General features: G+C 38.7%; 1 protein-coding gene across 1 annotated transcript in view; it reads right to left on the bottom strand.

Annotated features, from left to right (window-relative positions):
- Window positions 1-13,086, bottom strand: part of LOC129261519 (calpain-15-like) — a 28,547-nt gene extending 15,461 nt beyond the window's left edge. The window contains exons 1-5 of the mRNA XM_054899578.2: window positions 12,909-13,086; window positions 3,329-4,582; window positions 1,672-1,883; window positions 1,149-1,332; window positions 512-662 (exon numbers count right to left, since the gene is read on the bottom strand). Coding sequence (XP_054755553.2) covers window positions 512-662; window positions 1,149-1,332; window positions 1,672-1,883; window positions 3,329-4,573 — 1,792 coding nt within the window. The 5' untranslated portion in view covers window positions 4,574-4,582; window positions 12,909-13,086. The remainder of the gene's footprint in view (window positions 1-511; window positions 663-1,148; window positions 1,333-1,671; window positions 1,884-3,328; window positions 4,583-12,908) is intronic.
- Between the last annotated feature and the right edge of the window lie 262 nt (window positions 13,087-13,348).

The following is a 13,348-nucleotide window of genomic DNA, read 5'->3' as shown; positions in this document are numbered from 1 at the left end:
CACTTTCATCAGTTGAGTGTAACACTTACCACTTGGGTGTAACTGCTCTCTCACCAGTGAGGTGTAACTTCACATTCATATGTTGCATACTCACTGGTTGGATGTAACTGCACACTCTCACATGGTGCACTTTCATCAGTTGAGTGCAACACGTACCACTTGGGTGAAACTGCACTCTCACTGTAGTGCACACTCACCAGTTGGGTGGATGTAACTGCACACTCTCACATGGTGCACACTCAACAGTTTGGTGTAACTGCACATTCTCACATGGTGCACACTTAACAAGTTGGGTGTAGCTGCACACTCTCACATGGTGCACACTTACCAGTTGGGTGGTGTAACTGCATACTCTCACACTCTCATGTGTTGCACACTTACCAGTTGGGTGGGAGTGCACACTCTGATATGGAGCACACTTACCAGTTGGGTGTAACTGCACTCTCACACGGTGCACACTATTACCAGTTAGGTGTAACCGCACACACACTCTCACATGGTGCACACTTACCAGTTGGGTGTAACTGCACACTCTCACATGGTGCACCTGTCAGAGTAGCCAGGCCCTCGATGCATCTTCCCGCAGTCAATGCTTCGTAACAACCACTCATCTTGGCCAAGGCTTTCTCTATCAATGGCACCCATAGCTGCTTCCTCTTTGCCTGAACAAAAAAGACAAGTCAAAATAATCACATTACATAAGCTGAAATTTCATGATATTTCTATTTCATAATAATTACCACAATGTTATCATAAAAAGAACTGTTTATGTAAGCCGCAATTAACTCAAATCTTAGTTAAACCAAAGGATGGTTTCATCCCAAGAAACAAGTCAACAACAAAAAGATACACAATAAATTTTGAAAACAAAATGCATAAGAAAATCTTCTGATCCCACCATTTTAAAAATATACATATACATCCAATAGGACCCCTAAAGAATGTGTCTCACATGAACTTAGTGGTTTAGGGGCTTTATCTAAAGATTCATAACCAATTCTAATTTCATGCATAATCAATTAACTACAAAGAAATAAGACAAATTTTGGAACAATCAATTACATTTTGTAGATTATGTCATTGGTGATGGGCATGCCTATTTACTTAAAAGCAACTGTTGCGTTTCCAGTTGAAGAGCACCAGTTTACCTTAGAGTACACCAAGAAACCTTGTTCCTGACAAGGCAAGAGATCATCTACAAGGACCATGTCCCAGATGCCATCTCGGCACAACCGAACTTGGTAAGCCCCTTCTTGGTTCACCTCATGGGTTATCATGATACGCTTCAGTAGATCTGCTCGCTCCGCAAGAACAGATAGGGCACTTAGGAACCTGCAACATGTGACAAAAACCAGGAGTAATTGTAGCATAGGAGTCACTGGGCATTCCCCAAAAATTTAAGCTGACCAAAGTAATCACTTACATCTACATGTACATTCCCCTTCATCAGAGTTGCCAACCTGAACGAGAGAATTTCAATATTTGAAAAAGCTGAAAATCAGTATTTTGGTGAGTAAGTCAGTATTTTCAAAGAAATACTGTAAGAAACACATAAAAATGAACAATAGAAATCAGTATGAAAAAAATGGCGTTTAAACATTTTGACTCAGCCCTAGAATCTCTTATTAAAATTATAAAATATATCTTATTGATTGACTTCAGAAAAATTACCAGCAATTTCCGAGCAATCCCTGCGATATGTCACTCGGTTTAGGATTCCTAAACACCTCCCAGGAAAGAGGGCTATCATCTCTAGCTTTGAGTTGAACCGCAGAGGGACGTAGCCACAGAAAATCTTTGGGCTGCTTCCCGGAAGGAGACGACTTGAAAAACAAGGAGTCTACATTGGGTGGAAAACTGTCATCAATAAACTCTGTTTTAAGCTGCAGATTTAAACAAGATTAATGGAAAGCGAGGGTTAGTGGAGTCTTTCAGTGAAGGAGAATCTAACAAAAATGATTTGTAAAAACAAAAAGAAGTAAAGAAGCAGTTAGGGGACATTTTGCACAAAATCAGATAAACAATGAAAAAGTGTATGAAATTTCAAAAGTTGTTATGAAGATATCATCACTAATCATATGAGAATTTGAAGCGACCTTTCATTGACAAATCATGGGGAAATCAAGGCTAATCTCAGAACAGAGATGGGATTCAAGTCTTTCACTCGGCTGCATGCCTGGGGGTGTTATGTAATAGATGCCGGCATGTCTGGGAGGTCTAATATAAGAGAGCAATACGTTAGTAGACTAACCAACCAGAAGTAAATTGCGTGTTTTCACTTTGAATCATGTAACTTCACAGAGGTTATTTATTTTGGTTTAGCAATCAAGAGACCTGCTAAGAGTATAGGACTTGAAATTGTTGGAAACTAGAATTGCGACAACCCGAAGTAAATAACCATCACGAGTTCGGTCAAATTCGTGCTGTCCTAACTTTTATCGCATTAGTCCGACGGGCACTCATGACGGACGGATTATATCATGCAAGTCAATTGGCCTTTTGCAAATTTTGTATTGATTCAATTTCCCCATGATTTGTCTATGGAAGGGCGCTTTAAAATTGATAGCCATGAGGGATGCACAATAAAAGCAACTACTGTGTGAAAAATACTGATAAATCTAGTCTCTACTGTTGATATAATTTTGTGTCACATTTGACTGCCCGTATTTACACCACAACTTTAAACCAGAGTTTAAATTAAACCAATGTTCTAAATACAGGCCAATAAAATTACAAACTTAAACATTTCTAGTGGTCTGCAAAATTAAAATCAAGTATGCTATGAAACTTATTTTTCAGTCTGCTAATTTAAACATCTGAAGATGTTGCTGTTTCATTTCAACACAAAATCCTCAAGGACTAGCCTTTAGACTAGGACCTTTGATTCCAGATATGATATATTCCATGCCACGCAGAGACTGAGAGGAGACAAAGCAACGATGGAGATATGACGGTGACGTGAAATGTTCCATCTCGTGTCTGCCCAAGCTTTGAAAAAAGTCTGCATTCAGACCCTCTGTTTCTATACACACAGTAGATAGGGCTTGTCTAAAGGCTACTCAAGGAAAATAATTTATGCTACACTATTGCTCAAATTCACAAAGGTGGTTTTGAATATGCGGTTTCAAACCATGGTTTATGCAGACTTCATGACTTGATTACGCTTACTTCAGTGGGTAAGAACAAGCATCCAATAATAAATGTATGCTTACAAAATAAAAGCACACCAAAACCGGAGCTTGTTACTAACACTGTGTTTCATTAATGATTTCACTGTTTATGTTACTTGATGTCTATAAACAGTAGACTCATTAGTGTGTACCCTTACCATTTTACAGGACTGTCTGATGGTATTAAGCCTCTCCAGAGCTGCTGCCACATCTTGCTTCCTCTTCGATTCCGTCATGACACTCTTCTGTCTCTTAAAGGCTCTACGCTGAACAGTGGTCTCCCCATCCACGAAGGGTTCATTGCTGCATTTCTGACAACTCGCTGCATCATCAGGGTTCATGGACTTACAGACAGAACAACTCCACACGGCACCTCCTACGGCCCCACTGACAGAAGGCCGCTGGGTTTCACACATGCAACACTGAACCATCTCGTCCAAGTTGATGTAAGTACAGACATGACACGCCCACTCGTTTTCCTTTGGCTGAAACATGCTGCCATTGACTTCCTCCTGAATGGACTTTCTGCATCCACATGCTTTGCACTCCTTGCAGTTTTCTTCGTTGTTCAAGGTACACTGCTGACACGACCAACCTTTCCGTCGAACTGCCGTCCTGTGCTGGTACTTCTTGGTGTCATCGCCTGCAACAGTCCCCGGGGACGATGGTTCCATGTCATCTTCAGTCAAGTCAATGATATTTTCATCCAATCCCTCCGGAGTGCACACAGGAGATGAGGATGATGATGAAGCATAGAAGGGTGATTCTGGTGAAGCCCCTCCCGATGCTCCCCGGATGTCACTCTGATGATTCAAACCAGGGATGGGTTTCTTTTCGAGCTCAGAAGGTTGTTCAGGGAAAGGAAATGCAGTGGCAGCGATAGGGGCGGGAGAAACAAGATGGTCAGGTATCTCAGTCGGAACAAATGGCAAGCGCCTGCTACCACACATGCCACAAAATACAGCTGTTTCTTCATTTGTAAATGTACAGCGTTGACAATGCCAGTCCTTAGTTGAAGATGCTGTTGAAGTCTTCAGCTCCACCTTGATCCCTTTGCCTTTTCTTGGAGATATAGGCAACGTGTCACGGGATTTCCCCAACTCTGACGGAGAACGAGGGCTCGATGGTGGGCTGAAAGAATTGATTATTCCGGGAATTATCTGGTCTGAAATATAGTTCTTTGCAGCTCTGAACATTGCAGGTACATCCCTTGCAGGCGATGGTTGCCCAAGGCCAGGATCACCGTCCTGTTTTGTCAGATCCACCACGACCGGTTCATCCTCAGGACGAAGTGCTTCACAGACTTGACAGGAGTGGACCTGACCGGAATTGATCAGGGTACATATTTTACAAGTCCAACGACTGTCCGGTTCTTGTGATCTTGGGCTGCTAGGTTCTTCCATCTTGCATTACTGTATAAGGAATAAAAAAGATTATATCTACCAGTGAAATGTATTGTATAAAATAGGTTGTAGTGACAATTTCTGAGTTTATTTTTAGGATATCAAAGAAGCCTGAAATACATTTGTGATACTGTAAAAAAAAAGAATCAAAAGCAATTTGGATTTTTTAGTTGGACGCAAAGAAATTTCCACCTGTTATTAATAAAGACAGTATTTCCCGAACAGCAGATGAATTTCAAAAGAAAGCATTTCCAATACGTGTTGAACCCTAAGAGACACGGACTTAGTAATAATATGTAAATAATGTTTTTCTCGCTTACGCAAAATGACCAATTAGATCTCGCCCTGTAAGGGCGGTTTCGTGCATTCAAAATTAACGATACTCGACTCTTAAAAAAAACCTGGTTGCTGATACTTCAGCAGAGTCGTCTGTGTTAGATTTTGGTTGCATCTTTTTCTATGGGGATTTGAACCAATATCTCCCCGAGATCGTCGGCTTAGCCTCCAACAGCGTATACCTCACTGATGCTGTCTGGGCCTTCTTTTTGTAGAGGAGAAATGGACTCCTGTTTTAGCTGACTTTTTACTTACTTCATTTTCCTGAAATCTATCGGGTATGTACTTTAATATTTATAATAACGTTCTTAGTAAAAAAAAAGAAAAGAGATTTGATATAACTAATTTCTTAAAGTATTTGTACTGAAGAAATTATGCTGAGTACATTTGTAGACGATTTTATTTCTTTTTGCATAAAGTGTCATTTGCATGAAATGTCGAATATTATAAGCAAAAAAATACATCTTCGAAATTATTTACGTTGATTTATATGTCATTGTAGACAGCTTAGTATTTAAGCGAACTTCACTTGTCGGTATTATGGAGAGTTTTCCGATGTATGCTATACTTGATAGTGAACCTTGTTATTTGACCTTGACATTATGAAAGTCATTCTCGTCGAATTTCTTAAAGGCATATAGCCTGGTTGTACATGATGTACTTGTATTTTTTGTTTTAAAATGCTGCTTAATAGACAATTCTCATTATCATTATTATGAGATGATAAATTATATCTTTACACGTTTTGGGGTCGTTTATCTTTGTTCGATGACGATAAGTGTATTAGGACACTGTTTGTTTCATTTTGATAATTGTCAGGCTCCACTGAGACCCTCAACATTTATGAGTTTTTGGTCCTGATATCGACGATTCATCTCTTCGTTTCCACTCTTTGATGTACACGGCAGGCCTATTTCATCATTCCAAGTTCAGGTCGAACAACTCAATTCACCTAGTAGATCGAACTTTTGCAGACAAGTCAACTTTTCAACGCTTCTGCTGAACTGCGAGTTTTCACGGCAGGCCTACACCACGGCAAGCGCCGTGGTGTAGCGGTTCTGACTCTCGCCTTGTAATCAGAGGGTCGTGTGTTCGAATCCCACCATGGCCTAGCGTCCTTTGGCAAGGCGTCAATCTCGTCGAATTTCTTAAAGGCATATAGCCTGGTTGTACATGATGTACTTGTATTTTTTGTTTTAAAATGCTGCTTAATAGACAATTCTCATTATCATTATTATGAGATGATAAATTATATCTTTACACGTTTTGGGGTCGTTTATCTTTGTTCGATGACGATAAGTGTATTAGGACACTGTTTGTTTTATTTTGATAATTGTCAGGCTCCACTGAGACCCTCAACATTGATGAGTTTTTGGTCCTGATATCGACGATTCATCTCTTCGTTTCCACTCTTTGATGTACACGGCAGGCCTATTTCATCATTCCAAGTTCAGGTCAAACAACTCAATTCACCTAGTAGATCGAACTTTTGCAGACAAGTCAACTTTTCAATGCTTCTGCTGAACTGCGAGTTTTCACGGCAGGCCTACACCACGGCAAGCGCCGTGGTGTAGCGGTTCTGACTCTCGCCTTGTAATCAGAGGGTCGTGTGTTCGAATCCCACCATGGCCTAGCGTCCTTTGGCAAGGCGTCAATCCACAATTTGCCACTCTCCACCCAGGTGTTAAATGGGTACCCGGTAGGATGCGAAAGCCTATGTAGTATGCCTAGCAATTGAGTCTTGGAACTCTTGTTGGAATGCTCCCCAGGGAGTGGAGAAGGTGCATACATTGTATGCCGGCATGCAAGGATCCGATGACCGGGGTAATAATATATCTGTAAAGCGCTTAGAGACGTCGTTCCGATGTGTTAAGCGCTATATAAATGCGGAATATTATTATTATTACATCATTCCAAGTTCAGGTCGAACAACTCAATTCACCTAGTAGATCGAACTTTTGCAGACAAGTCAACTTTTCAACGCTTCTGCTCAACTGCGAGTTTTCACACAGAATTTTGAAGTTTATATCCTATTTTATTACTTAATCAACTACTCTGTTATAAACTGATAGGCTCCTATTTCTTTGAATATTCGACATAACTTTATTTACTGTCTTCAATTTATTGGATAAATCATACAGGCATTTCTTTGAGTTGTAAACACTCTGTAAATTTGTCAAAGAAAGCATTTGAATCATTTTAATTATAAATTGAAGTCATCGAACTTAATGATTTTGTTTACAAGTGCTTATTTTTCTTGAATGATCACGTAGCTAAAAAGTTGGGATGTTGAGTCGCCGTGCTTGTTCTTGTTAAGTTTTTTCTTTTTTCATAGTCTGATTGATTGGAGTGTTTGATTTGTCTTTGTTTTTAAAGAGAAACATAACAACATTTTCTCCACCAAATTCATAAATACTCAGATCCGTCCCAACTAAGTGATGTCATCACTGTCATGATTTGTATACAAATTGTGACTTTGCAAATTGCAATTACTAGACCTGTCCATCAATATACAAATGATGTGAGGCTTATATAGTCAATTTGAAATAGATATGATTTTACATTTTTTACATTTCTTGCAATGCCATAATCATATCAGTTTTATTGAAAACAGAATAGTCGATTTAGTCTGTTGCTTTTTTAGATGTGAATTAATATAAACTTGTTTAGCTAAAGTCTAGAAGTATGTGAGAGCATCCAAGAAAAAAGGAAGTTTTCAGAAAATTGCCAACAACAATTAAGAGTAAGATCTCTCCTTTGATTTGACACTTAATGTTAATTCAGATGAGAGAAGATCAGATAAGATCTAATCAATATTTTGATTGTTCAAAAGGAGGGGTTTCTTTGGGGCCATGCCCCCCCCAAAAAAGTTCCACAACCAAGAAAAAAAAAGCAGAACACAGGAAGAATAAAATATTTAAAATCAATATTCAAATTCTATTATTTGATAGATAATAATTTTATTCTATGAATTGTTCTTCAAAACGACACTTCGTAACATAGCTCATCGAAGCTACGTCATATCAAAGCGGCTCAAGGATCAAGCCTATTGTATTTGTGGTGTTTACAAGTGGATCAAGGGATCTACACGAGATCGGTCTGGTAAGAAACTTTTTCATCATCATATCATATTCTTCACACCTTCATATGCATTAGGCATATGAAGGTGTATAGATAAATAAAATACAACAAATTTACGCGATTTCTAGGTCTAAAGATCGATTTCCTAGGGAATTCCATCCGTGTTTACCTGTCTCGCTTAGGCACGTATGGGGACCATGTCAAGGCTCTGTGATGTAAAAGTATATGTAAAAATATTTTAAAATATCATCACAGAGTCCCCAAGGCTAAGCGGTATACGCACATGAATGGGGCACAATTCCTGGCTCCAGACCATGGAGAGTAAGCACACGTTAGTGAATGATTTCTACTCTCTAACGCGAGCCCCCTGCATCATCTACTCCAGTCCTGGGGGGCACTCAAATATATTGGTGGTATGGGGATGTGCCGCTTTGATGGCCCCCATTTTCAGTATTAGTTTTCAGTTCTCTAGATACTACGAATAACAAAAGTTCCGTTCAGAGTGTCAGGGAGTCTATTAGACCAAAAGCTTCAGTCTCTGTATTTTGGTTGTTCCGCTGAACTGCGTTGGCTCCACTCACCAATACATAGACTGAAGAGCTTGGAGGCCGGTACGTACAGACAACGTATTAGCAGTAACGTTAGATCTAACATTCGGCGGAAACCTGATTTTCGGATTGTTTTTTTGTACATAAAATGTCACATTATAAAAAAGAAATTACATCCAAATTTACGGAAAAATATATAAAATTCAGAAATATCGTACCTTAGACCGCAGTTACCGCTAAAGTCATCTTCGATCTTTTCGTTGGTCAAAGTAAGTTGCCATCTTGGATGACGCCATCATCCTTACAGATGTATTTACCAGTCGCTATATATCGCGATTTGTGCCGCTGCTTTGCGCTTGTAGATGTGCGTGCCTTCGGGATATCGAAAATTTTAATCGGAAAGCCTAGATAAATGCAAAACTAGTTGAACGTAGAGGGCAAACGTTGGAATTACGATTCGGCTGCGCTGTTAGACTTGAAGTCCATTCGTTGTAGACATTTTATTTATAATAGTCAGAATATCAGAAAATCGTAATTTTGTGACATAAAATCGTTAAAACAAAAAATCGTAATAATTACGCCAAAATCGTAGTAGTTGGCAGGTATGAACTCGTTGAACGTAAGAGGGCAGCAACACACGGCTGCCATTTGTTCCTCTTCGGCAGAAAAATTTAAAAAATAAGGAATAAACCATTGGTAACGTGTATTTTTTATATTTTCTTGCAATATGTATAGTATCAAAAGAAAGATTAGAGTCTAACGAAAATAGTGGGCTTTCGTTCAAGATAATATAAATTATGTCATTTAGAATAAAAATAAAAAAATCTAGACAAAACCCGGTCGCCCAAATTGAAAGAAATGATATAAGGAATAAACCATTGGTAACGTGTATTTTTTATATTTTCTTGCAATATGTATAGTATCAAAAGAAAGATTAGAGTCTAACGAAAATAGTGGGCTTTCGTTCAAGATAATATAAATTATGTCATTTAGAATAAAAAAAAAAAAATCTAGACAAAACCCGGTCGCCCAAATTGAAAGAAATGATAACACATGCAGACTCGCACCACCCATGGGTTCATATCGTCTCGCGTGCGAAGGAATATCAGTCATATGCAAGCGACACACACGACACATCCAAAATATACTGGGCTTTTTCCCACATAAAATATCACGCATAATCTGGTATTTCACATTCTGCTATGACACTTACCGAATCATTTAGATCCTTCCGTGACTTCTCGTTGAAGTTTCTTTTAAAAAATATGTATATTTTCTTGATCTTTAGTGAAGATTTCACGGAGATAAAAATTGGTCAGCGTGGATATCAATATTCGCCTGAAGAGGGCGCGCGATTTATATTCATATCAAAGACACGACAAGGGAAAGACTAGGCACCTACACTATTTTACACGCAAATCGACGCAAGGCATTACGCGAAGTCCGTGAAGTGTCCAATCTTTTCATTGTATAGACTTTGGTATAGTGCCGTATTATTTGACGTTCGTTAAAGCTTGTACTGCTGGTTTCCTTCCAGGCATGTGTATTTTTTCATTTTTTTTTATTAGTCATCGTTTTAAATTAATTGCAAAAAAGTGTTATCATCGCCAATAGTAATCTTGAATTATGTTTTTGAAGGTATTTCATTTATTGGTGCCCATAATTAGTAAATTAATCATAAGAATTGCGCATTCAAAGAATTTAGACACAGTTATAAAATTACAGAGGAGCTGAATCAAGGTTGTGAAATTTATTAGCGCCACCAACGGGCTTCCTTGTATTTCCGTAGAAGAGACAAACGAAGTCACTTGCTAGGCCGAGGTAAGCGAAATTTGCTCTTTTTGTAATGAAATTACTTCAAATCATATGTATAATTTTTTGATGTATTGCTACTTACCGGAAAGAGCCCCGGTGCGTAGCGAGAAGGAGTTTCGGCAAATATTACTTCAGCAATGAAGCGATGTTTGCCAACTACTTCGAAATCCAGGGTCAAACACGGTCCCTTGTACGAGGTTAGTATATATTATACTAACCTCGTATTAGTGTGAGTGGGCTCGCACTAAGACACTACTGTCGGTGAATGGGGATGATAGTAAAATGTCAGAAATTGTTTAATAAATCCCCAGAAACGACGGTTATTCCTGTCTAGGACTAGTAGGAGTCTATAAAAAAAAAAGACTATATACTATTTTAGAATTTAGATCTAGTTCCCCGAGACCCCGTATTTTACCCTTGTGCCGTGGTCAATTCCGTAGAGTTAGACCCCCATTTCAGGGTTTCGTGAGGCACATCCCCCATCAAAAATAATTTTGTGCCCCCTTTCCCCCGGGATGCGCCCCTCAATTTTTTTTTGCTCATTTTTCTTTCTATTCAAATCTCTAGATCTAGTACTTAGTACTTTTAAGCAGTTTTTTACTGTACTTGCATAAAGCCACTCACACAAGCATGCGAGGTTAGCTGTACTAACCTCGCACAACGCATGTCATTTCATAATGAATTTTGACGTTTTCATTCATTACACGAATGTGAGAGAATGAAACACGCCAAAATCTTCAAAATATACTAAATTTATTAATCTAAATCTTATTATCTAATTTAATTTAAAAAATGTGCTCAAACTTATTTATAAAAAGTGATTTTAAACGCTAACCTCCAAATCTCAGCCAAGATACTCCGTCCGATCCTTAATACTGCGGTGGAAATCACGCAAACAATCGAAATGCGAATTTTTCCTATCGAACAGTCTAGATTCAAGTCGTCTGCGCATTATAGGAAATTGTACCAAAAAAATCAACAGGTTGCATCTCACGTATATTCGCTGATGGCGCTACATCATAAAATAACGCTGAACAGCGAAAAAAAATGTGGAGCACCTAGAACGCAACCAGCAGTACAGCTGATCTGACGTAAACGACGTAAACAAGCAAGTTTATTAAATAATATCGTGCGCCCTCTCTGTGCAAATAGAGAAAACCAGCGAATTAGCTCCATGCCTGCTTCGAGTTCGACATCAAGAAAAATCATCGATATAAAGTACAAGAAAGACAGAGAGGAAATGAAATTGGCTTCATATCGTTTGGTAAGATTCATATCCAAAGCTTATATCATTTTAAATAGGTATCTATTTCTAATTTTTAGAAAAGACGAATTAACTTATTGCAAGTGCCGTGCCAGTGGTTATCCTGTGCGCGGCGTCACGTATTGTATTACCGGACACTATTATGATTCCGGACGCGCATATTACTGCGTTCGAAAACAATTTTGTACCGTAAGCCTTCCGCAATTCAATTTCACAGAGCAATACATAGAAACAGGATTGCAAAAACAAGGCAAAAAAATCCAACTTTTACCTTATTTATCTCTAAAATGACAGAAAATGCTTAAAATATCAAATAACATAGTTTTGCATTAACAATTGATATATTTTCTAACGGAAATATGGGTCTGATCTGCCGAATTTCAATTTCGTCCACTCCTTCGATCGAATGATGAGGTGTGGTGTTGTGGGTGATCGTCGACGGCTAGTTCTCAAGGTACCCGTGCACGAGGTTTACCGTGAGTATAGAGCCGTCGACGATCGGCAGCGCATCGATAGAACTTGATGAGCGTTACAATACGAACGAGCATAATATTGGAAAGTTCCATGAAACATGCAGCTAACAAGAAAAAATAAAATAAGTTATCAAACACGAATTTATTACCAACATCTGCTCAGAATCGATATAAAAACAGCAAACAAAAACTTAGAATTTACTCATGGTATGATATGAGAAGAAAAAATCACACAAATTTGTTCTTACATCATTATAATCAAGAATATCTTTACCCGTCCGGCGCGCGTCCGGAATCATGATGTAATTTGTCACGCACGAAAATAACTGTTTTTCGTGGAGGGGTATGCGGCAAGTGCGATGCAAAGAAAATGGTTGGTAAATATAAAATAATTTTACCATATTCATAATTTTCATAATATTTGGAATAGCAAGTGCGAATTTTTCTTGATTGTATTTCCTCTAGTTGTCATTTTTAAAGCACTGAAATAAAGCCAGGTGTCCGGCAATAGGATACACTGCCATACCTGCGGGTGGCATAAAGCCATAAATTTGATAATAAAATACAGTAGAAAGGCATAAATGAAGTAAGAATGAAGTTAGAAACACATCATCATTAGCTTATGCTCAGAAAAATAGAAAATTAATGATCAATCCTAGTTTCCTTTGCAGGGACTTCGTCTTCCGCGCGCTAGCGAATTCAACGCTCTCTCTGCAGCGAAATGAGCCGTCCCCACCGGCCTGGCTATATCCAGATCATGCACCAAGCAACGCCAGCCAGGTCATCATCGCAATTTTTAGAAGGGAAAAACAGTTTACCTTTTCTTTCGGATTTCACACGAAAAATATCCACAGTATTTTGATTGGTTGCATGAAGCCTGTACTGTGTGTTTCCATTCAAGGTGTTGACACTGGTGTCTTTCTCGATCCCGGGTCCAAACTAGACGAAGAAGACGACGATGACGGTGTCGAACTTCGCATTTAACGGTACGGTAGTGTTAAATTGCAAGGTAGCAAAGCGAAAAAGCAAATTTTCAGTAAATTAGAGCCGGGAATTAGAGGTTGCTTCAGGGGCCCCCCGGAATGGTATTGATCAAGAGTGATTCATTGATTGATTGATTCATGATTGATTGATTGATTGATTGATTGATTGATTAATTGATGATGGATGGATGATGGATGGATGGGTGGATGGATTGATTGATTGATTGATTGATAATTGAAAAAAAATCACAATTAGATTGTAATTTCACGTTAAT

Source organism: Lytechinus pictus, chromosome 5, assembly GCF_037042905.1.
Source record: "Lytechinus pictus isolate F3 Inbred chromosome 5, Lp3.0, whole genome shotgun sequence".
Lineage (NCBI taxonomy): Eukaryota > Metazoa > Echinodermata > Echinoidea > Temnopleuroida > Toxopneustidae > Lytechinus > Lytechinus pictus.
This window is presented reverse-complemented; position numbering and strand designations above follow the sequence as displayed.